The 26,270-nt window shown below is 40.7% G+C and overlaps 2 protein-coding genes across 3 annotated transcripts in view; one reads left to right on the forward strand and one right to left on the reverse strand.

The window, feature by feature from the left end:
* The window catches only part of CMSS1 (cms1 ribosomal small subunit homolog), a 180,056-nt gene that overhangs the window by 36,537 nt on the left and 117,249 nt on the right, over nt 1-26,270 (forward strand). The gene's annotated exons all lie outside the window — the stretch shown is intronic.
* Nucleotides 1-26,270, reverse strand: part of FILIP1L (filamin A interacting protein 1 like) — a 185,149-nt gene that overhangs the window by 31,960 nt on the left and 126,919 nt on the right. For both annotated transcript variants that reach the window (XM_083611479.1, XM_083611480.1), the window contains exon 4: nt 24,601-24,779. In XM_083611479.1, coding sequence (XP_083467605.1) covers nt 24,601-24,779 — 179 coding nt within the window. The remainder of the gene's footprint in view (nt 1-24,600; nt 24,780-26,270) is intronic.

Genomic DNA, 26,270 nt, shown 5'->3' on the forward strand with positions numbered 1-26,270 from the left:
ATTATTTGATTATTATTATTTTGAAAAATACAGTATTTGACAAGAATGTATTTCAATTATGTAACTATCATAACATGGGAAACATCCTTTTACCAGATTAGATTACTTGTTCATCTAGTTGAGTACAGTATTGTCTACTCAGGTATGGGGGACCTTTGTCTCTTCTGAACTACAACTCCCACCATCCCCAGCGCACATGGCCAGTGGCCAGTGTTGATGGGAATTGTTGTTCAGCAACATCTGGAGGACCAAAGGTTCCCCACACCTGTGCTACCTGCAAGCCTCTGGAGACAGGCAGACAGGTCTTTCCCATTTGCTTCCTTTAACTAGAGATGTAAGTGGTTGAACATGATACATTCTGCATCCAAAGCATGTGCTCTGTCACTGAGCTGGGGTCACTGTATGCAATTATGCAAAATTAAAAACAAAACAAAACATGCTGAACTATCAAAGATCAGGGTGAACCACAGCATCATGCTATAAAATAAAAGTAGAAACTACAAACCTGAAGCACCTCTGATGATATTATGACCAATTCTGTTTTTCTAAGACACTTCTTCACATAGTCTGCCAGGGTTAGCTACACTCTGAGTAGACCCATTGACATCAGTGTAGTTAAGCCTATTGATTTTAGTGGATCTTGGCTATCACCCTATGTATTCTTGCATAGAAACCAATTTAGCATTGTAAAGAGACAATTCTTTACAAATAGAATCATAGAATTATAGAGTTGGAAGGGACCCTGAGGATCATCTAGTCCAACCCCCTGCAATGCAGGAATATGAAGCTGGTCCATACAGGGATTGAACCTGCAACCTTGTCGTTATCAGCACCACACTCTAACCAACGGGGGCACAATCCGTCGTTGCTACCAAAAAAATGGGAAGGGTATTGTCCATTGAAGTGATGGGGAAACTGGTTTTCTTTCAAAGGTGGGGGAAGTAAAGTGCAAAAGGTGGGAGGTGGGGAGAATTGGGCTCAGATAATGTGTGAAAGGGATGCGGGTGGCGCTGTGGGTTAAACCACAGAGCCTAGGACTTGCTGATCAGAAGGTCGGTGGTTCGAATCCCCGCGACGGGGTGAGCTCCTATTGCTCGGTCCCTGCTCCTGCGAACCTAGCAGTTTGAAAGCACCTCAAAGTGGAAGTAGATAAATAGGTACCGCTCTGGTAGGAGGGTAAACGGCGTTTCCGTGCGCTGCTCTGGTTTGCCAGAAGCGGCTTAGTCATGCTGGCCACATGACCCGGAAGCTGTACGCCGGCTCCCTCGGCCAATAAAGTGAGATGAGCGCCGCAACCCCAGAGTTGGCCATGACTGGACCTAATGGTCAGGGGTCCCTTTACCTTTACTAATGTGTGAAAAATTATAGATAAAATCAAGGTCTTGCACTACGGCTGTAAAGGTGTGTTGGTTATCCCTAATTTCCGAGTCAAGCAGAGAATACTGTATGGTATGCACTAAAAATCGCTCTTGTATATACCATAAGCAGCTGATATACTTGCACTTTCATCTAAATGCTTCCAACTCAAAGGTTACTGTCCAAAGCTGGGTAACAGCAAATATTACATAATGCTTTAGGACAGGAAATGAAGAGTGTGTTTCATTAATGTTGAGGGAGAGAATAAAGTAGGAGTTTCTGGAGGAAATAACTTGAATTATGTGTTCATGTTGTACATTCTGGCTTGACTTTAACTGTTACATGTGTATGTATGTGTGTGTAAAAAAAATACCCCTGCAATTTTTCATAAAGTGCTTTGAGTTCTAGTCATGGGCTGGGGGTGGGGAGAAGAAGGCTATGAAATATTTTTTAAATAAAATGCCCAGTTTATTCTTCACTATCCCCTTTTCCTTACGTATATTTGACAATTGCTTGCTCGTTTGCTGTATTTTCACCTTTAAGTGGAACGTGGGAATATGGCCTCTTTCCATTTTAAAAGCATACTTAAAACATACCAGACTCAAGAATTGGGTTTTTACTGTGACCTAGTAAAAGGCGACCATATTCTGTCTCCTTGGCTTAAATGTTCTGATTACAGTCTGTGCCATTTTCAGAATGTCACCCTTAGGAAGCAATTGCAAGCTTTGGACATTTCAAGCTTTGGGGGCTGGGTGAAAGTTCTAATCCATCTGTTTATAAACTTGAAGATACAACCAAGTGCCCTAATCCAAGAAAGGACCATATGGCTTCTTTGTGCCTGTCCCTAGATGCATAAAGAACCAAGCATGTGAACAGGTGCTGTGCATGAAGTTGATCTCCCTGATCCAGTGGCTGCTGCTGCTGCTGCACCCAAAGAGCTTTGACAAAACAGCATTTATTCCAACCAGTTTTTAGAGATGCTGAATTCGTTCCTGCCTGCTCCTTACTCCCCATGAATAGCTGGCTACTATTTTTTTTAAAGAGGACTTGCGTGTACAGTGCCAGCTTCTGCTGAATGCGCATTTCATTTTGGACCAGGATGTTCAAAGTGTCATTTTTGCAGCATATGTGTCAAACTTGCTTCACAGTACAGTGGTACCTCGGGTTAAGTATTTAATTTGTTCCGGAGGTCCGTTCTTAACCTGAAGCACCACTTTAGCTAATGGGGCCGCCTCCTGCTGCTGCGCCGCCGGAGCACGATTTCTGTTCTCATCCTGAAGCAAAGTTCTTAATCCGAGGTAATATTTCTGGGTTAGCAGAGTCTGTAACCTGAAGCGTATGTAACCCGAGGTACCACTGTACGTGACACCAAACTATTTTGCTCATGGATGTTTTAAAGCAGGCATGTCCAAAGTTGGTTTCAGGGGACTAATCCGGCCTGCCAGCCGGTTTAATCCAACCCCTGTGGCAATTTATTTCCTGGGGTAAAATCCTAAAAAAGTTTAACAACTTCAATCCTAAAAAGAGGTGAACAACTTTGGCCGGCCCTTTGGCTGTGTTTTAATATTTTGTTGGAAGCCGCCTAGAGTGGCTGGGGAAACCCAGCCAGATGGGCGGGGATAAATAATAAATTATTATCATTATCATTATTTATTAGATTGCTCCCTTGAGCCCAATAGATTTGGCAGGCAAGAGTGGAGGAGTTATCCCTTCAGCCCATGATGTGGATCATCAACTTATCCTGAGCAGAAATCCCTGCATAGTTACCTGCCTCATCTGCCTTGGAGCCTGATTCTCAGATTACCCATTCCTTATTCCTGTAGGGCATTTTCTGACACCGAGTGTGTAGTGGTTGAGCCTCAGGGTCCATGGTAGCCACTGATCTGTTTCTGTGTATCACTTGGTACAATACTTCTTTGAGTTCCAAGTTTAAAAGCAATTACTCCCTCAGTACTCATTTTAGGGAGAAGAACTTTACCATAACCTTTCTGAGCCTCCCCAACATACTAGTTGAGGTGATGTAGTGGTTGAAGTGTAGGGGTTATGAGACTCAGGTTCAAATTGCCACTTGACCATGAAGCTCACTGGCTGACCTGCCTCGTATGGTTGCTGCAAAGATAACATAGGAAGGTTTAAGGGAACCATGCATTCTGTCCTTGGAAGTGGTCAATCATGCTGTACATCACTTGTAGTCTATAGTGCCCTGCACCACATGTTTTTTCTCCCCTTACTCACTTTCTTGTTTCAAAGTAGATATTTCATAGGTTATTTTGGAGGAACTGAGTTTTTTTAAATGCTGTATTTATCTTTCAAATACTGCTGAAATTAACACACATTTATATGGTGAAAGTACTCGACTCTGCTAGGTGCTGTGTAATTTAGGTATTTTTATGGAGATGCTGTCTTTGACTTTTAGTGAGTGCTGAGGGACATGTTAACACTTCACCTGCTTTTTGACCATCACAAAATTAACTGGCACATATGTGGCTTTATGCTATCCCCTACTATAATAAAATGGAGCAGGAATCTTAAAAGCTAGTATCTATTCTACTTTCTGTTTCCTGTTTTTTGGAGCGCAGCTGAAGAAAATGTGTTTCCCGATCCTGCTGGCTTGGTTTGAACATAGACCTATGAAGCTGTTCCAATACTGAGCTAAACCAAGACGCTCTGCTGCAAGGATTGGGAACCTGTAGCCTTCCACATGTTACTGCACCACAAATCCCATAATTTCTTACCATTAGCCAAACTGTCTGGGGCTGATGGGAGTTGGACTCTATCAACACATGGAAGGCCATAGGTTCCTCATCCCCGGTCTTGGTGACTGGGAATGGCTCTCCGGGGTATCTGACAGAGCTCTTTCTGGTACCTGTGTCCTTTTAAAAACATAATAATTCAGAAACTGAACTAAGGCGCATCTGCACACAATCCATGTGCCCTGTCACTGGGCCATGGTTCCTCCCTGAACAGTGATTTTGGTAGATAAAATTCATTTCTTGTTGTAGAAAGAGACTGTTAATAAGAATGAGCTGGGAAAACAGTGGGATCTTACAAATATGCTCTTCTATAAGAGGAGAGGGAATGATTTAGATGCTGACTCCTGCTAAACAATTCCTGTCTCCTTAGTAACTAATCATAGTTTTTTTAAAATTTGTTGTACTTGTAAATATTATGGCAGGATAGAATACCACAGAATCAGAGAAACAAGAGCTAAAGGCTGATTAGGTCATTGCGACCCTTGCGTGCCAACACAGAGCTGCTCCCTCCTGACTGTTGAGCCTGGTTTGTTTTGTCTACTCAATGCTTTCAAATAATTTGGGCCTGAACTTTTGATTTTTAACAAAGCACATATAGATCAATTGATTGATCAGGAATTAAGGCGCATAATGCCTTTAAAGTATATTAAAAAATCAGTCTTCTTTTTCTTGGTCAACCCTGATAAGGTGGAAGCACTGTTGGATAGATAGAATCCCTCTCTCCAAACCAGGTAACTATCTGATTTGAGTGGGCTTTCAATCCCTCTGAGAGACCAGGATCTCAGCTTGTGCATACTCCTTGATTCAGCCTTTTCACTTGAGGCAAAGGTGACTTCTGTAATGTGGAGTGTTTTTGTTTAACCAGTATAGGCTGTCATGTCTTCTGAGATAGTCTGGCACCAGTTACCCATGCTTGGGTAACATCCCTTTCAGACTACCGTAACGTGTTGTGACATGCAGTGCATGAGGCTTACCTTGAAGCTGGTTTGGAAGCTGCAATTAGTTCAAAATAATCAGCCAGGACTTTAACTTGGGTGACTCATTGGAAACATATTTCAGCACATTTGAGAGTTCTACACTGGTTAAGGCCACCTTTCCCCATATCAGTTTGTCCAAATGATCTCCCACTGAGATTTTTCTCACAGTGCTACTAACCACCTGAGATCAAGCTGGTGTCAATAAAGGAGCCTTTTCATCTGTGGTGCCCAGGTTGTGGAACACTCTCCTCAAGGAAGTGTCTCTGGCGCCAATTGTATTATCTTTTAGATATGACATTTAAAAGAAAATTCTCTCAGGCATGTTAGTGAGTTGTGCTTTTAAACTGTGGGAATGAAGCTTTTCCATTCTGCTCTTTTATTTGGCTGTCTGTTCAACTGTCTATTAGTTTTAATTGTTCTGTTGTATACCTGATTTCCCCCTCCCAGATTTTAAATTGTATTATAAACCTCCCTGATATAAATATGTGTCAAGAGCAGTATAAAAATGCCCTAAAAATTTTTCCACACACTATGCAGACAGCAGCCTCGGCTGCATAAATCACTCAGGCTGCCACAGTTCTGAGAAGAATGATGCATGTATCTGCAAGCATGTTCATTGCATTCTTAGCTTACAAATTACATGTTTTAGGTGTAAGGTATTTTAAGCATACACTATATGTAAAGGGAAACTATATGGGCAGTTTAACTTGCTGCTTGCAATTCCTTCACCCTGTTTGCTTCTTATCAAAGAGGCAGTTGGCCAGTGCACATGGCTGTTAACTGAAGGGCTGGTGGTTTGAGCTCACCCATGTGTTAGGCAATGCCTTCCTCATACCTCCCCATAATTTTCATGTGGAGGGATTATGACTCAGAGGTACAAATATGCTATATGTGTTGTAGGTCTCAGATTTGATCTGGCTGAGACCTTAGAATCCAATGTAGAAAATACTGGGCTAGATGAAACTGAGGCTGACTCCTTATGAGATGGAGGTGCTGTGGTTGGACGATTCTTGTGTCCAGGAATTAGGTGGGTGACCTGGCAAAGTGGGGAGGAGCCAGGTGATACATTTTCAGTAGCATGCACCAGTGTCCTGTGGTTGAGCATGTGCTCAATCAGACATCAGATATACACATGAAATGCTGGTCCAAGCGGGCCTTCTGCTCACATAAAACATTAGGTAAAACAAATTAAATAGGGGAGTAAAGTACCCCAGTAGGCAATGTTCAGCTTCCATTGGTCTCTCATGTTTGTAGCCTCTAAGTGCCATAAGGTAAAGGTAAAGGGACCCCTGACCATTAAGTCCAATCATGGCCAACTCTGGGGTTGTGGTGCTCATCTCGCTTTACTGGCCGAGGGAGCCGGCGTACAGCTTCCAGGTCATGACTAAGCTGCTTCTGGAGAACCAGCGCATGGAAACCGTTTACCTTCCCACTGGAGCGGTACCTATTAATCTACTTGCACTTTGTGCTTTCGAACTGCTACGTTGGCAGGAGCAGGGACCAAGCAACAGGAGCTCACCCTGTTGCAGGGATTCAAACCGTCGACCTTCTGATCGGCCAGCCCTAGGCTCTGTGGTTTAACCCACAGCGCCATCTGCGTCCCTAAAAGTATGGTAGCTTGGGTTAAAGGGAGACTGATGGGTGCAGAACTAAGTGAAAGGTATCAGCTCAATTGCTCAACATAGAATGGGAAGGAAGAAACGAGTGGGACATCTGCATTATGCACCTGGCTAGCAGATGCGTAGATGTACTCAGTATTTGTTCTGGGGTGTGTGCACTAGATGTTAAAATTCCAGGATGCAGTTATAATAACTAAGAAAGTCTGAATTGTTTAGCCTGCAAAAACTATGCAAATTAATCACCCCCCCAAAAAAAAGATCAAATCTGCATAACTTGCCTCTTTTACCTGTTGTCTTAGTTGTGGAACTGGAAGAGCTCAATAACAAATGGAGATGATCAATTACAGCCATAGAAAAACCCAAGAACAAAAGAAGCAACTGAACAAAGAGATTAAGTGAGCTGCAGCAGAAAACTTGTCCTAAGCAATTATTTTGAAAGAGTGTTAAAAGAGCATAACAAGTTTGAAACCAAATCTAAATGGGAATCTATCTTTTTCATTTTCATATTATTATTCTTGCAAGAACTCTGGTTTTCTGTTCCTGCCAGCCACCGAAAATCTCATTTGGTCACATCTCACTTCTGATTTCTGAGATTTCAGTTGACATTTCCAGTAAGACTTTAGACATATCTTTGTGAACCTGTTGGCTGCACACTTGCTTTAAGTATAAAATGAAAGCTGAGATTGTTAGGAATCTGAATTCTGCAATCAATACCAAATTCTGTATTTCTGTATCCTGTTCCATCGCAGTCTACACAATATTGCACTGTAGTAATATAGTTTATGGATGTAACAATCATATTTCTGTACTGTTCAGTACTATGGACCTAGTATTTTTTCTAATGATAATTAGGATTTTATTACAATCTAATCCTTTACTAACACAATTACTATTTTTAGTATGTCTCCTTCAGAGTTCTCTCCCAAAACAACTCTTAACTTGTGGTCTAGTCTTACATTAAGTGCCCTGTGCCCCTCTCTATCACATCCAGGGCAAATTCTATTTACCCTCCTTCCAAATACAAATCTCTGACTAGCCAAACAGTTATATCAGTACCCTAGGGGTACTGAGCAAGTTTATTTCTGTTAAGGAATTTGTGCTGAACCGACACAGTGGTTAATATATCCCACATGCACTATTCTGGAAAGCAGATTTCTAAGGAAATAACTCCGCTTAAAGAAATGTTGACCTATCTGTTTGATAGATTGATGACACAGGTATTTGTCTTGGTCGTGTGGCTCCGTTCTCTATTCTGGAAAAGTACTTTGTTAATATCTTGGGGACATGATCCAGCCAACGATAAGCACTCTGAAGCCTCATTAATTTCTACAGAAGGGATTTGAGGGGGGAAACTGTCCCAATGACATTAACTTTGGGCACTTAACTGAATCTTGACTTGGTTTCCTAGGTCAGGTGCAGATGTAACAAAGGGGCCCCTTAATCACATTTAAGGGATCCTGAACTAGATATGGCCTCGTGGTCTCCCTCCCGCACACCACTGGTGTGCATCCCCCTGTAGGGATGGCTTACCAATAGGCACAGAGGTGTGTTACTGAATGTGCGGTCTCATTAAAGAGCAGGTGGGGAACATTTTTTGCCTGAGAGCCACATTCCCTTTTAGGCAACCTCTTAAGGGCCACATACGAAAGGTCAATAGGGCCAGAGGCAAACATGAGTACAGCAATAGATGTACATTTTGCCTTTTGTACAATAGGGTAGTTTCCACACACTCACCCATTCCTAGCCTGTGTCCAGACAAGCAAGAGGCATCGTCAGAGCTCAGAGACACATTCCAGCTACTCGAAAGCACCCAGGGGTACGAGGCAAGGCCAGAGCATGGTCTGGGGGGAGTTTCAAGAGGTAGATAATGTAGTCTAGGGGCCTGCATTCAACTCTGGGCCTGAGGTTTCCCACACCTCCATTAAAGGATGGCACATGTTCATGAATTATTACTTGATAGCACCATGGAGCATTATTTGGATTTTTCGGCCTTGGGCACCAAAATGTTTTGAGGTGTCTCTCAGCCTCTTCTCCTGTTCCTCACCCCTCATCCTCCCTTTAACACTCTTGAGAGAGAGCACATATGCACATTAGAATTAGAGAGGTGAGGGGAACGGATCTTCAGAGCTCAGTGTAAGAGCTCCTCAGCTTTATTAAACACACTGGCCCTTGTCAGAGGATTTCGTGCACTTAATTAAAAACTTGTAGCCCTGAATGATGAGGCATGCAGGCCTATAAACAGAAACAAAGATTCTTGCCTCACAGACGTATTCAAATGAAGGGATAAAGGAGAGGCCTCTCGCATCAAAGCAGACCCAAGCCTTCCCAAAATGGCGCCTGGAACGCAAAATACTTCAGTGGGAGCTCAAATGGATGATATCCCTCTCCCAGGTGGTGAGGTAGCTCAACAACTTAAACCTTTCAAATACAAACTTATGGTGGAATAGGATGAATTTCTGGATAGAAAGATGGTGGACCTGGGCTCATGCATTGAAGGTACAGATTAAGTGGTAATGAAGCATTTGAGCTCACAGTTTCAAGCAAGGAGACCGTTTAAAACTGGGGAGATGAGAGGGTCAAATAAAATGGAAATAAATGCAGCAAGTGGTTCTCGTGCCTTGGTAAAATGCTAACCGGTTAAGAATTTTCACTTGATACTCTGTGTGCAGTGTTGATGATGTTGTTTCTGCCATTCTACACATACCACAGGCTGTCAATTGAGTTCAAGGTAAGGTAATACAGGAAAGCATTCTTTGACAAGGGAGGTCAAGATATGTGGTGGTAAGCTTTAAGCAACTGCACCAACAGAAAACTGCTAAGGATCTGGAAAGCACCTGGTTCCCAGTGACTATGGCTGGAGGCTTCTTACACGAACAGCTTTGCCACTTACTACCAGTATGACATCATGTCACTTGCTGAGTCATTCCTATGATTTTTCATACACCCGCAAAATCTCTCAGGCACAGTAATAAATGTAAATGCATTACATCATATAGGGGGGAGAGTGAAGCCTTATTAACTCAAACTACCCTGAGGGCAGGATACTATTGTTAGTTAACAGTGGAACACCTTCGCAGATTTCGCATTGCAGGTTATAAAATATTATTAACATAGTAGTCTGAAAAGTTAAAACTATTTGACTTCAAACAGAATTCTTCAGGAAAAAAAGGTGTATGATAAGCAGATAATGACTTCATTAACAGGTCTCTTTTTAACTATTTATTTCTGCCAATGAGGTGTGTGTGAGAGAGGGAAATAATATTTAAAATTTTATAACCACCTTTCTGAACCGTGCCGTTGAAATTTCACACAAAGTATGTAACCGTTGCTGCTAATGAATACAAAGAAGGCAGAGCAATTTCCTTGCAGCCTGTGGTTACATTTACTGGCGAACGATTCACTTAAAAACTACTTGAAAGAAATTCAATCATGGAATATAAAACTACTCTTACAAAGCTACTTTTAATAGTGCAATCCTATACATGTTTATTCAGAAGTAAGTCCCCTTGAATACATTGAGACTAACCTTCCGGTAAGTGTATATAGAATTGCAATGTAAGTGTTTTGCAGTACAGTGGTACCTCGGGTTAAGTACTTAATTCATACCGGAGGTCCGTTCTTAACCTGAAACTGTTCTTAACCTGAAGCACCACTTTAGCTAATGTGGCCTCCTGCTGCTGCCGTGCTGCCGGAGCACGATTTCTGTTCTCATCCTGAAGCAAAGTTCTTAACCCGAGGTACTATTTCTGGGTTAGCGGAGTCTGTAACCTGAAGCGTATGTAACCCGAGGTACCACTGTATACTTATAGGAATATTTACTTTAGAGTAAGTCCCACTTTGTTCAGGTTACAGTGCAGTCTGGAGAGCTTATCATTTGTTCATTAGTACTGTATGTGGCAAGTCATTGCTAGCCTGGAGATGATAGGTTAGATTGCATCAGGACTGATGTAGCACTTTCAGTAGACTGGAAGGGAGAAGGTGTAGGCAGCTCTGACTCCTTATATTATAACTTTGTAAAAACAGTTGCCAACTTTCCAACAAGACTTCTGTGTCCCATACATTTACCCTTTAACAGCAGTTTGATCTGCAGACATTACCAGGCAATCGTGTTCCTTGCCAGGTCTTGAAAATATTTGCTTGTCTGCTGTTAAATGCACCAGCACATGGTGTGTGTCCCCCGATCAGCTGGCAACCCTAGTTATAAATAGGGTGAACGCATTGTTTGCCATGTGGTCTTTCTAAAGTCAGGGTTTACAAAGGAACACTCTTTCCTGCATGCCATATTGAAATTAATCAGGTTTATATGTTGGGAGCACATTGCAGATCAGAATATTTAAGTATTCAGATACAATTCACACTTATTTCAGTTAAAATTAGTTGCCTTTAACTTTATGAGACTTAAATGAGATGTGACTGACTAGTTGTCCCACTGATCTCAATTAACTTTATGTGCTCTTATTCTGGATTGGGATCTCTAATTATATTGCACTTACTTCAACTTTTCAACCAAATCATTGTTTTTCAGGGATTACCTGATGAAATCCTCCATAGGGATTATTTCTGAAACAAGCTGACAATGATTGCAATCCAGTAGGTTCCTTTAGTTGTGCTGGGACATTGCACATATGTAGTGGGGCTTTTGCAAGTAGTCTAGCATGTGTATCTCAAAGGTTATATGCAGTGCAATTTGGAAAACCTGTTGTGTGCTATTCAAGATAGCCGTATATCTGGAAAATGCCACAATATGTCCCCCAAACTGTATGGGACTATAGGAACTTCTCCTGAAGCTATTAGTGATATATTAGTCCTAGGAAAACTTCTTAAGGTCTAGTGAGCAAAGTTACGTCTCTTTCAGTAGCAGATCTTCGTTTGAGGTCCCAAGCCCCTGACACTGAAAGGCAAACTATTTTTAACTCCTGAGTATTACTTAAGTCTTGGTATACTTGTGGTGTTCAGCTCATGACTTTGGAACTCTTAGGCCTGCCAGCCCTGTGACCTCAGTCATACCATTGCCTGTAAATAATCTTGTATGTTAATTTTCATTCTGAATGATGCTCTATGTATGGTCTTTCACCACTGCTTGTGTGTTTATGTGGGAAGTGCCTTTCATGTTTTCTGAGGCTGTCTGTTTGGAAAAACTGCACAGCCTCATTTGATCCTGAATGAACAAGTGCTCTATGAAAGGATGGGTAACTGGACATGGGACTGTAGTAAAGGGTTTTTAAAGGGTTTTTAAAGAAAATAATTTTGAATCATCAGTGCTGATGGTGGGATTAAGAGACTTGCAGAAGAATCTTCTGTCTAGAAACTGGATGGGTTTATTTAAGGTGGCTTAAAAACCCCCACACACAACGCATACAGTTTACCACTGCAGTTCATTTCTGACGTTATATTTTCTGGATTATGAGTCATGGATGTCATTATAGTTAAACATCCATGTGCAGAATGAATGCACTTCAGAGGGACAGAAGTTAAAGAAAAACAGAAGTGTGAATAACTGCTAATGGCATGCTTCATGGCTCCATTCAGTCTGCCATTTCATTTCATCATACATAAGGGGGATAGTTGAGAGATACCTTTCTTGACATTTAAATGGCAACACATGTTTGCAATGGTGAATGGAAACTATAGTTGAAAAAAGACGGGCATATGGCATTGAGAAGGCAAGGAGAAATTTGTTGCCCTAATATGCACCATGTAATTGGTACACTTAACTTGCTGAAGTAGCTGTTTTATTTTTTATTTTTTAAACTGTTCTCCATTTGTGTAAGTTTTCCCAGTCCGTATGTGTTTAGTGCCTTCAGGACTTATGTGCACAGAAATCAGGCTAGCCTCATGTTGTTCCAAGGGGAAGTTGACAGACAGACAGACAGGAGTGTGTAATAGGAGCATGGGTAATTTTTATTGAGGAATGGTGTGGTGAGCTTTAACATTTGTTAAATTAGAATTTCAGAAACAGAAAAATAAGATAACATAGGAACATCAGAGATGCATTAAATACACAAACATGTTGCGTTTTACAGTCACAGGTATATTAATGTTCAATGCCCTTGGATACCTTATGATACTATTAATTATGTCTCCCACGCCCAGTTGAGTTTACAGTGCAGTCCTACCAACCTTGACTTAGAAGTCATATCCATTCAACTCACAAAGACTTCCTTCAAGCAAACATCAATAGAATTATGTTGTATATGATTTGATACCTGAAAAGTCATCTTACCCCTTATGTACCTTATGATCACTGTGCTCCGCAAATGAGGGCCTCTTGTAGATATTACCTTTTCAGGACATCTGTTCTGCCCAGTATAGGAATTGGGTCTTTTTTCCCTACTATTTCTTAGAAGTCCTGTACCTCTAACCAGTGTTTGTAAGTTTTTGCAAAACTGTTTCAGATACTCTGCTAAAACTCTAACTCTGCAGGTAGTCATTATGTTTTGTTTCTTTTAACTTTGTAGATGGGCAATACTGTTACTTAAGTATAAGTAAACGAGACTTGCTGCTAGCTTTCTTTTCCACAGCAGTAGCATCCCTGTGCTCAGATAAGATAACCCCCTCTCAATTTCCTGTGAGAGAAGTCTTAAAACTTTTTTGTGGCTATTGCTGAATGCAAGCACCCTGCCTTTTACTTTAAGGTTCTTTCCTAGGAAGCTCACCTCAAAATGTTTAAACACCTGGCTGATTACTGTATTAATGATTAATTATCACAATCCATCACTTATATGAAGCAGTGGGGGGGGGGTGTAAAAGGGTAGGATATGCACACAGTTGGCAAAGTTCTAACAACACCTCTGACATCCCATCTGTTTTGAGGTTAAGGTTGGATTCCAGGAGGGATAAGTCATGGCCACACTTATCAAAGACTTTGGATTCTGGGTTTTAGGTGCTGCCAATTCTTCCACAGACAGGACTGAAAGGTGTCTTACTTGCCTACTGTCTAAGAAAGGGATTGGGAAATAGGCTTTCTGAAATTGCAAAGGATGGTGTGTTTGAATCATCTGTGGAAATCTAATAATTGTTTATTGATTTTTTTATCAGTGTGTTTTGCAAGGGCGGGGGAAAATAGTGCTGTTATTTGCTACTGTTTTTAGATTATTTTCCCCTGTGTTCAGTGGTTTGAAAACTATTGCACAAAGAGAGGATACAGTTATCTGTTGAATGTGCACTGCTGATTTCAGGCTCTACACAGGTACAATGATAACAGTTTAAAGGGGGTTATATGCAGATTCCTTATGGGGACGCGGGTGGCACTGTGGGTTAAACCACAGAGCCTAGGGCTTGCTGATCAGAAGGTCAGCGGTTCGAATCCCCGTGAGGGTGTAAGCTCCCGTTGCTCGGTCCCTGCTCCTGCCAACATAGCAGTTCGAAAGCACGTCAAAGTGCAAGTAGATAAATAGGTACCACTCCGGTGGGAAGGTAAACAGTGTTTCCGTGCGCTGCTCTGGTTCACCAGAAGCGGCTTAGTCATGCTGGCCACATGACCCGGAAGCTGTACGGCGGCTACCTCGGTCAGTAAAGCGAGATGAGTGCCGCAACCCCAGAGTCAGTCACGACTGGACCTAATGTTCAGGGGTCCCTTTACCTTTACCTTTTATGCAGATTCCTTATAGGGCTTTGAACACAGGACTGGAGGAGGCTGGGTTTCGCTTATGGGGATAGTACATGGCTAATTCACTGTGCTTGAATGCAACAAACTGCCTCTGAAGACGGTTTGGAAACGTCATCTGGTGCAGAATTTGGTGGCCTGTTTGTTCACTGGGGCAAGAGGGTTTAAACATACTGCACTGATCCTGACACAATTGCACTGGCTGCCAGTTAGTTTCCAGGTCCAAATAAAAGTGCTGGTTTTGATTTACAGAGCTTTAAATGACTCAGGACCGCAATAATTCAAGGACCACCTCTCCCCATATGAACCAACCTTGACCTACAGTCATCATCTGAGGTCCATCTTTGTGTGCCTCCTCCACTAGGCACTAGGACTTTGGCTGGTTAACATTCTGTGGCTTCTTGAATATGTTTATGGAAGTGGGGGTATTGGTTTGCTTTTGTGTATTTTTGTGTGTATTTGGTTTCTCATTTTCATTCCATCCTTTCTAACAGGATGATTATTTTAAAGGCATTTCATGTATTTTTAGAATTGTGTTATTTGAATGGACCAAAAGCCATTGTTTCCAGCTCCTCCAAAGGAAAGCCATTTACCCACCAGATCAATTCACATTTTCCAGATCAGCATGCCACAGGCGAAGGGAAGGTGGGTCAGATGCTTGAATAATTCAAACTAAGTCATGTGTTTTGGAAGAAAAAAGAAGCACCTCGTTGTTCTCTCGCCAGTGTGTCCTAGAGGAAAATACCTTTCTGATGCTAAATGTGGCAGTTAGTTGTAGCCTGAGTATCCTAAAACCTGCCCACTGAATCTTCCCCCAAAGTAACTTACATTGGGGAGAAGGCCACACTATCAAACATCCTGGTTGGCAATGTTTCTGAAATACCAGCACAAGCGAGAGAAGATAATAGTAACATGACAGTGAAGAATAGTATCACAAATCCAGTGGATCACAATTGAAGCATTTTTTAAAATCACTTATAAATTTCATTGATCTCTCTTTTTGGAACCCCTTGAGATATTTTTCATTTGTAGTTGTATAAAAATGTTACACCTCTAATAGGTTAAAATATGTTTTAGGTTTGTGCTTTGTGTTCTGCCCGGGTGCAGGGGGCGCGGAACTTAGCATGCATGAACAACAGGTAGACTATTATCAGACCTGCGGAATAGTTCTCACTTACAAAACATGTGCAAATTCAGATTTCAATAAGTGAATTTTGCATTAACTTTAAATCCTCACGTTGATGTCAAGCTTACTTTGAGAACAGAATGTTTATTTCCCTTGATTCGGAATTTCAATAGTTTTGTATGTGCCAAGTATGAGCAAGCTAAATGTGGTCTCTTTGAAAGGGAAAGTGTATTAAATCTGTCTATAATTGTAATGTAGAACATGAATGTATATAATAGAATCCTAAATCTAGAGAGAGAATTTGAGAACCAGAAAACATTTCCTGTGCCATAATGGTTTAAGCAAGCACATTTATTGTAATGCACATGTGAGTGCCTGCACATATGTGCTGATGTATAATGTGTTTTTTAAGAAGTTCGTCTCAGACAATAAATACTGAAGCCCCCCAAATTTAGTGACAACCGATGACTCACTCTGTCTCATGTCAAAACAATGCACTTTAGTAATTTTCTCATCCCTTGAGAGCCTATTAAACACTAAACAAATGCCTTGGAATGTAACTGATTGAGTGTTTAAATTATGTGCTTTTGCCTGGCCCTGTGCCAGCTTCTCACTGCAAAGGATTACAGCAAAGCAAGACCCGTGATTTACATTGACAATGATAATATGCAGTTTGCTTTGCTGGCATCTTGGCTGTGTGTATTTTGAGACAAAGCGTCCAAACAAAGTTTGCATTCTTAGCCTAAATAATTTGAGATCTAAGCATTAAGCTCTTTTAATTAGGTGTGCACAATAGATGAGATAGGCTTCTGGTTTTCCTTATTCACAGGGAACAAAAAGTAGGAGGTTTTTTGGTTATTTTTGCGAAGTCCTTTATTATAGTACTCAACATCTATATAGTACTTTTGGGTGTTCAAAGCACTTCACGTCCTTATTTTCAGCAACCCATAAAATAACCCTTCAAGGTGGGGCAGTGTCTATTTTGCCCATACTACAGCATCCAAATCCTAACATGTTCCACCAACAGAATGAAGGCTGAGAGTGAGTGGTCCAGTGAGTTTTAATATGCAGATATGATTTGCATGGAAAGTTTGCCTGGCCTTGTGCACTTGAAAGAGAAGAATGCTGGGCAAGGAAAATGTCCTGTCCATTCTATGGGATGTGTTAGACAAAGTACTCAGCATGAGCATGCTGGAAAGAGTATCTGCCATCCTCAGTGGTGGTTTGACCTGCAAAAGTCACTCACAGCTCAACTGCATGCTCATCAGTCCTCCCATGATGCACCATTTCCCCCTTAAACTTATCTGGATGCTGAAGGCACTGATGGGCCTATGGAGCCTATGTGTACAACTCTTTTGAAAGACCTAACCCTTAAGACAACATTTTAGCTGCCATCACATCTGGTGACACCATTTAATGTTTGCCGTTGCATCAGCGTTCTGCACCTATGCATTCAGTAGAAATATTTTTGTGTGATTTTGAGGTTTTTAAAAGCCATGGAGTTGAGCCAGATAAGCCAGTGGAGAGTTGCTTTTTATTTGAGTGGTGGTAAAAGTGCTCAGAGAAATTGTTGTCTTGTGCTTAGTACTTCTTGATAGATATTTCAGGCCGACAGATGTTGGTATTTGGCATGGTCATGGTGGGTCTCTTACCACTTACTTACAAAACTCATGAAATACGCTTAGCTGTGGCCTTGGTCAAAGCTTTTTCCAGCAGTGTTGGAAGTAGAGACTAATAGTCTGTGGGAAGAATAGTTTACTGATTTCATTTATGTTATTTTGTTTTACTGATTCAGTCTTTAATTGTCTTGTGCTTGGGGATGGGGAGAACACAAAACCCTAATTACAAATTGAGGTATAAGTCTTGGCTGAAGTTGGTATGAATTCAGAGTTAAGTTTGAAATTATGCTTCCTGGAGTACATAGACAAATCACTGAATTTATTATAGGTGAAGGTATTTAAATTGCAACATTAAGTTCATGAAAACTTTTGATTGCATGAAAATTGATGTGAAGGCACTAATGATTCGTTCTTGTGGTTGTGGTCTCTTTCTTAGTCTCCATATTGAAGAGAGGATTGCTCTACATTCTTACTAGGGAACAGGAAAATTGAATTATTGGTGCATGTCGAATGCTCTTCCAGCCTTTGGCTTTTTCATTCTTTGATTTATTTGTACTTTTAAAAGATGTATTGTTTCTGTGCCGTTGTTTTAACCTTTCATTATGCACTAGGATCTTTGTGAAAATCTTTGAATCATGTGGATTTTGACAAGAGTATGCTTTCCTAACATCTGTTGAAAGTTATGCTATGAAGTGGTAGACTGTTCTTCAAATGCTAGCATGAAGTCATTAGTCTGTGTGCATCACTTCCTTGAGCCTATCTTTATGCTGTAGTGGTTAAAGTATTTGGGCTCTCCCACTGGGGTGTTATATAGAACTAAACTTGTGCTTGTGGAGGGTCTTGCTCACTCACCTACAAAACACAAGATACCCATGAAAAAGGTCAAATGTACAGAGATCTGGCATCCATTTCACAACTTGGAAGACATAGTCTTCAGCATATGTAATACATACAACTTGCCAGAAAGCAAAAAGGAAATGATTGCATTTGAGTACAATGCATTCTTCAACAATAGCTCAATGTGTATGAAATTGGAGTCTGCTGGACATATATGTCAACTAAATAAGTCAACAGTGTTTACGTGCCGTTAGCATTCTATAAAGCCAAGTTAATGTTATATGTAAATATCCTTGGGAATCTTAATTTCTTAAAAATGTAAATAGTGGTAGTATGAAGTACTCTGAGTCTGCAAACTATCGAAAGAAATGCTATATGATACAATATGTGGTTTCTATAGCATTCCATATGAATGCTAACGGTCTTGATCTTGCATTGAGTATAGAATTAATTTAAGTTTATTTCATTTCAGCATCCTAGGAGAGAATGGATCTTTTAAATTGTTTGAAATCAAGAAGGTTCAGTATATAACAGTTTGCATTCAGAATGATTTTGCAGATTTTGCTTTATTCAAAAAGCTATGTTGGGAATTTCCAATTACATAGCAGGGCTTACCTTCCTACCACACTTTGAAGGCACTTCCAGATAGTGAGGGAGGGGGTCGTAAGGTACATTTTCCCCACCTGCCAAAGATGATGATGGTGTGTGTGTGTGTGTGTGTGTTGAGTGTAAATGTCCCAAGGAGCAGTTGCATATGTACTCGAGTTTCTTTGGATTAATCAGGAAAAAATTATTCCCTCTGATTACAATCCCATGTGGTTGAGTGCCAGTGAGATTTGATCTAAAACTGGGCTGCTGAGAAAATAGAGGGAGATGTCAGTTTGCTTGAGTGAACTCTGCAGTATACAATATAAAACATTTTCAAAAGACCCCAAAGGGAGAAACTCCATCCTCAAATAGCCAAATGAGGTGAACCTCCAATGGCCTCCAGGACCCCAAAAATATTGAGTGTCACTTGGAAAAAACAAATAAAAAACTAGGGGAAGAGTGAGTTGATCCCCTTTCTGTTTATAATACCTTGAAGGATGGTATAGCTGACTGGAACCCTGTACAGGAGATCTCCTGTTATGGGGGTAAGGATGTGCTGCAACATTTTATTGCCAGCCCCACTTGTTACTTAAAATTCTGAAACGGAGATTTCCTTAGCTGAACAGCAGGACAGCATAATTTGCTGCGATTACAGGAATTCAGTTTTATGCATGGTAATATTTTAATGAAACTTTTAAACTTTGCTAATCTACAATGTGCTTTCCTTTTGTTTAGAGGAAGCAAATGTTGAGGAATGACGTCCAAGTGCATAAGCACACAGACATTTTGGAGGTCCTCAAGGAAAATTTCCTCAACCAGGATAGGTTGTGTAGCTCCAAATAAACCAGGATGTGTTGAATTGAGTGTGTACATTAGGGATAGGCAATGTGGTGCCCTCCTGCAGATGTTTTTGGACTACAGATCCCATCATCCCAACATGCTGGCTGGCACTGATGGAAGTTATAGTCCAACACTGTGTGGCTACCCCTCGTCTACTTTTTCAGTTGTAGACAAGGGCATCTTATGACAAATACATGTTTTTGAAAGGACTGGTGTGATTAAGTGCATACACTCTATGAATCATTAATAAAGGCTGGCAATCATTGTGAAAGGAGAAAAAACATTTTGTGAGGCTGTCGGAAACAAATGATATGAAGCTGCCATTGCATTGTGGCGTTGCACAAGTTTTAAGCTGGAAATGTCTGTATCAAATATCTGCCCAACCATGAACTCACTGGTTAACCTTCGCTGCTACTCTTAGATAAACCCCATCACCTGTAAATATGCCCTACTGCAGATTGTTGCTTTAAAGATGGCTGAGGAAATGTAACTGAAATGCTATGAGCACTTAAAAACTAAGTATTGGAGTTCTTACATATATAGAAGTGGTGCTGATCTAATTGAAAGTATGTGTGCTGACAATTCTGCAGAGATTTGATGCTGAACATGCATTTCTTTTGGCTTAAGAGGCCATGTTTCCTGCAGATGGGCGATAAAGTTTTCAGCCTTTGCTATCGGACTTAGCTAATTCTGCTAACAAAATAACAGTCAGTAGCTTAAATATTCAACCAGTGTACCATTATAAGAATGTTTGTGTATGTTACAATTGTGTCCCTTTTTACTAAGAAGTCTCCCAATTTTCTAAGCCCTGACCCTGTAACCACTCTCCATGTTTTGCCTTTTGTAGGGAGATCCTAGTGTTACCTTTACAAATGTTAATACCAAATGTAAGTTGCTGTCTCTGTTTCTGAGCCTGTTTAATTTGTAAGTTTCACTGGGATGAACAGCACTTACTCCCAAGTATGTGTGCATATGTCTGAGTTGAGAACAAAGTATTACTAGCATTGGCTGATGTTCAGTATTCAAGTGAAGTATGCTGGAATTGATGGATTGCCTTAATTAGTTTTCTTTCAGTATTTTGATGCAACTGCCACTGAAAATTGACCTCCCACTTGACCTCAAACAGTTGAACAACAACAACAAAAATAAATCAAAAATCCATTAAGCATGATTTTATCATAAATTTGTTTACATCCACTATGCCTTTCTTGTCCTTGACTGTTCTCCTATTCTAATTCTATTGCATATTCACAAAAAGAGTATTCCTGAAAAAAACCCTGCAGGGTCATTTTTATACCTAAACATTTCACAGTCAACATTTTCTAAACCAACTGCAAAATGAATGAGTGTTCATTAAACAATTAGCGTTTCCTTCCTCTAATCCTCCATGAAACCCTCTGAAAGCTTTGCTGGGAGTTACCAAAAGTTGTGGTCCGAGTTGTACGGGGCTGCAGTTGGAGATGAAATTATTTCCCCAAAGTGGGTGGAAGAGTCATGCTCTCATGTGGGGTGGGATTTTCCTGCTCTGTTTGGGGTGATTCATTTCCTCCCAACTATAGCACTGTCCCAACTCCTCCCACAAAGATGGTGAGTCTCCTCAACCTCCTGGGAGGACTTTTAGAGAAGTGGTAATTATGCAATCTAAGTAAGCTGGAGCACAACAAGTGTGTGTGTGTGTGTGTGTGTGTGTGTGTGTGATACTCTATATTTTGGAAAATGCTCTGTTCTCTAGAGGTTTGGGTGCTTCTTGATTTTATTGTTGCCAAACTTGGCGTGAGGGTTCCTGAGGTGCAGGCAGTAGTCCTTGTCCATGTTTGGAAACCGACCACTATTTTGAACCAAGATGGTAGACACCAACATCAACTTGGTGTGACTTTGCCCATTTTTGGCATAGGTTTGGTTGCCTGTCTTGATGCTGTTGCCAGATTTGGCACAAGGGTTCTTGAGGTTGGATGGCAGACTTCAACATTGTTTGGACACGAGGTGTTGTTTCGAATCAACAAGGCAGACTGTGCCCACACTTGGGACGAGGATTCCTGAGCTAAGGGTCTGTGTTGACATTTGGATGCCAGGCACCATTTTGAATCAAGATGGTGAACCAAAACGTGACTTGTGTGTGACCGAACCCATTTTTGGGTATACATTTGGCCGCCACATGAGATATTGTCACTAACCCAGCGCAAGGGCTCCTGAGCTAGGAGTGGCAGTCTTTGTCAGTGTTTGGATGCCTGACATCTTGATTCAAGGTGACAATCCAAAACATGACTTTGGCATAACTTCACCTGTTTTTTGCACTGGTTTGGTCATCTGTCAATATATTGTCACCAAACTCAGTACAAGCGTTCCTGAGGTGGTGGTGTTTTTTTTTTTTTTTGGTTTTTTTTGAGGTTTGGATGGCAGGTACGATTTTGAATCAATATGGTGGACCAATATTTGACTTCGGTGTGATTTCACCCAAATTTTTGTGTGACAGGCCCAAACTCACAAAGTACAGAATCCATTTTAAAATCACAACAGTTTCTGCTTTCTAAAAATTCCCAGGCACTCCCTGCTTCCCTGCTGTGTGTGTGTGTGTAACATCAGCTTGTGTACTATCATAATAAAGGAGCCGTGCCTTAACTTGTGTGAGAGCTTTCTCACTCTGGTAGGCAATTGCTAAGAGATCCTAATGGCGACATCACTTGGCAAATGTTTTGGATATTATTCAAGATGTGACATCATGCTCCTTTAGGGTTTTCCACATAAAGTGAGCACTCCAAAGAAAACACAAAAATTGAGGCTTAATCTAAAATCTATTATTGCATTCTCTAAGGTCTCATTAGCCACCTCCGTTTTTCCTTTCCAGACAGATATTGGTTACCAATAATAATTGTAAACTGTTTCCAACTATTAAAACAACAACAAATTTTAATTAGATAATCCACTACTTCTAAAAGCTTGTATATTTGCTGTCTTTCTTTGCAGTTTTGTACTGATTTGTTTGCAGATGATGCAGCATTCTGTTACATTTAATCAAAACCATTCCCCCCTGCCCCATTCCTAGCCTTTACATTTGATGATTTTTCTGCTGCTCTCTCTTTTCTGTGTAGTGATTTGGAGATCTGTACTTGTATTTGGAAAAGTTTTGAATTTTGACTCTTCCAGTATCAGCATCACATAAACTTGTGCATGGGCAGAGTGCCTACTATCTTTTTTAAAAAAAAGCTCCCTCTTTTATTTATGCCTCATGCCCATGCCCAGTTGTATTTATTTATAATTTTGTATTAATTTAGAACAAGATCAGCAACGAAGTATTTTTGAATTTTATTCCGTAAATATTTGAGTACTGAGAGAGAGGCTGTGAGCTTTCTACAGCAGATGTTAAAGGAAAAAGGTGTAGCAGGAAGGGTGAATGTTGCAAGTGGTGCCAGGATACATGAAACATGAGGTTATGCCGGCAAAGAGAGGAAGTATTATCTTGTATGCATCATGTGAGGTTAGAATGGGCTTGACGTTCTCACACCCAGACATTTCCATCTGGAAGCTGTTCTGAGCAATGGGATACAGAGACCATGTTCTCATACTTTTGAGAATCAAGTGTAGCTGTCCGGGGAATAGGAAATGTGACCGTAATATTTTCCTCTTCTCTTTGGGGGATTTTTCTTCTTCTTTTTTTTACAATTAATTACTGTTTTGAAATATAGGCAATTTTATAAAATGACAAAAAAGCCATTTTTGTCTCTTCTCATGTGAGTTGGCGAGCAACCATTGTATCTGAATCCATAAAGAGATTTCCTCAGTATATTTGGTTAGCTTCGTCTCCTGCTGCATATTTTAGGCTGCCTTCATTTTCCTTATTGCTTATGTTCTACAGATGAATTTTGCTGCAGTCCTCAAAGCACTGTCTGCTGCTCTGAGCATGCATTGTAAATAATAATAATAATGCAGCAATACAGTACAGTGGTACCTCGGGTTACATACGCTTCAGGTTACATACGCTTCAGGTTACAGACTCCACTAATCCAGAAATAGTACCTCAGGTTAAGAACTTTGCTTCAGGATGAGAACAGAAATCGGGCTCCGGCGGTGCGGCGGCAGCAGGAGGCCCCAATAGCTAAAGTGGTGCTTCAGGTTAAGAACAGTTTCAGGTTAAGAACGGACCTCTGGAACGAATTACGTACTTAATCCGAGGTACTGCTGTATATGGTTGGACTGAATCCACAACATGGTTCCTGCCACAAAATCCTGTTGCAGAGACAGCTGAGCTGGCCCCTGCACCGTGCTATATAACACAGGCCTAGGTGGACCTTCACTTTGATCTTGTAGGGCTCATATAATGTTTTTATGACCCATGCTGATGTATGACTGCAACAGTCCAGAAGACCGTCTTTTACTGTCTACGCAGTCTTTGGAATATTTTTGGTCTGGTTTTCACCCTAGATGCTTCCACTGGCCTCAAAAGAAGGATGCAGCCCTCTATGTATATCATAGATATACTGGTTCCAAATACGTTGCAGTTGATGCTGTGTTCTAACTTCTCCGTTTGGAGTCATGTTGTGTATTACTGTAAATATATGAGTTACTAGGCTTACTAGAATTTGATTCTTAACATATTTAAACTCTTGTACAGTCCTTCTCACTAAGAAACGTTGTTGATGGATTGACATGGGAGGCCATTTCTGTGTCATTGAATTCCCTTTCTACTTCTGTAACATCTGTAGGGCAAAAAGCCTCATTGTTGAAGTAAGTGATGTGTTCTCTTCCTATAACAGCTGCATGGGTGGGACCTATATCATTCAAATGACCCACAAGACAATGATTCCATGGATGTAACTGGAGAGGCAAAACTTACCAACAACATAAAGGTGATTGCCACATCACTAGCATCATGTGTGAATTGGACTTGAAATATAAGTTTTTGTGACTGGCAGGAGACCTTAAAGACTTGTTCGGGTTATATCAACATTTACTACAAATTTATCTCTCTGCCTTTGCACTACCAAAAGAAGAAGATAATTCTCAAGAAAAATCAGAAGAGGCCTTTTCCACAAAGAGGAAGGAAATATGGGAGATGGGAAAGTACAAAGGGGGGGAGAGATACATTTCTAGGATGATATTAAAAGGCTAGCAGGCTCTATTAACTTTACCGCATTATGTCACGAAAGGTCATGCAGTACATACCCCATAACATGTTCTTGATGTGTTCAAATGTTGGATACAAATCAGGAGTATATTTTTTAAAGGTACTTACAAAGTACTAAGATTTTGAAGTCTATTTGGTAGCTTTAAATATGTCCTACCTTTCTTGTTCTTGTTCCAGTAAATTGGTAAACTCGTCGCTTTTCTCCATGTACTCTGCATGTTTCCTCTTCTCCTCCTCCAGATCGTACAGGGTTTGCCTGTGAGATTTTTCTACCATTAAGAGCTGTTCCAGCATCCTCCTGTGAGTTTCTTTATGCTTCTCAGCAACTTTGTCAAGCTGAAAAGAATAACACAGTACTGTGATTTCCTTCATTTCTGTAGGGTTTTTTTTTTGTGGGGGGAGAACAGTCATTTTAATTATTGATTTTGCCAGGAAGTAACATTAGTAATATCTATGGGGGGATTAAATTGGTACAGGCCTTATCCCAAAGAATGTATTACTCAGCTTCCATTGTGTTAATTTAGGGATTCTTAAAGGGCAAGAAGATGTGATGAAGAGCACAGGCCTTCAGGTTTCTGTCTGGTTCTGATAAATCCCCCTACCAGCGACGTACTCAAGTCAGGATTATGACCTCCCTCTATTCCCTCATTTGAGAACCCAGTGAGACTCCCTGTAGGTTGTGCCACCTTACTTTTTAGTTCTTGATCTTACTGATGACACCTGGTATTGGTGAGGCGCATTAGTACTTTCTGATTTGGTTCCCAGTGTGCTTCTGTACGAACATGATTTATTCAAATGTTTTGTCTTATTTGGAAACTTCCCTTCCCCTTTTGGCTCGGTGCTTAATTGATGGAGTGCTCTTTGTCTAGCTGTGATGCATATTAACTTTTTGTTCAGTCTAGGAAGGCAAGAGGCCCAGTTCCATGTAATTATTAGTTTCAGCTTCCCTATGAAGTGATGAAAGTTCTTTGCTGCTGCTGCTGCTGCTGCTGCTGTTATACTAATGAACTGAACAAGAGCCTAATGAAGGGAAATATAAAAACAGAACAGATTTCTCTTATTCTTTAGTATTTTGCCAGAGCTGGAAGCCCTTTGACCAAGATAGTCTAGACTTCATAGTTTTGTCAGAAGGTCTGTCTCGGTGGGATTTTTCTGATCTGCAACAGATATTTTGTTGGTTGGTGTGTTTTTTCTACATACAAAACTACCTTTCTGATAAATTTGTCTGCAATCAGTCATAAATTTGTGAGGCCAGAGTGAATTCTTTAAAAAAAAAATCAGGCCAAAGTAGTTGATTATTTTTTATTTATGTTGGCATTTGTACAGCTCTTCAGTGACGCATGTAATTCATGGCCTTGCATGGTAGTTAAGGGCTACAGCGCAAGCACAGTACTGTTTTAAACTTGCTATTGGTGGTTCAGTGCCAGAGAGTTAAAGATAGTTCAAGAGTAGCTGTTTCCCAGGAGAAAGAAGGCAAGGAGAGGATGGTTTTCATAAAACCTAGCTAAATCAATCTTACTTTAGTTGCATGTAACTTGTTGCATGCAACTAGTGACCCCAGGAGGGGATGTGTATCCATATTTGCACCAGAAGCTCAGTTTATATCAGTTATATTAGGATTCAGATGAGAGTCATGATATCAAGGAAGATGTATATCTACAGTCGTGGGTTCAGCAGTCTGCTTAAGTGCACAGATCTCCCCTGCTACTTTAAGATGAATGTATAATTTTGAAAGTGCTGTGTTACACATGTTGACTTAAGTTATTCTCATTGTCTAGGTAAATGACGATTAATCTGCTATAACTACTCTAAGCTTGTCATGCATAA

This window comes from Podarcis filfolensis (genome assembly GCF_964270895.1).
Source record: "Podarcis filfolensis genome assembly, chromosome: 4".
Classification (NCBI taxonomy): domain Eukaryota; kingdom Metazoa; phylum Chordata; class Lepidosauria; order Squamata; family Lacertidae; genus Podarcis; species Podarcis filfolensis.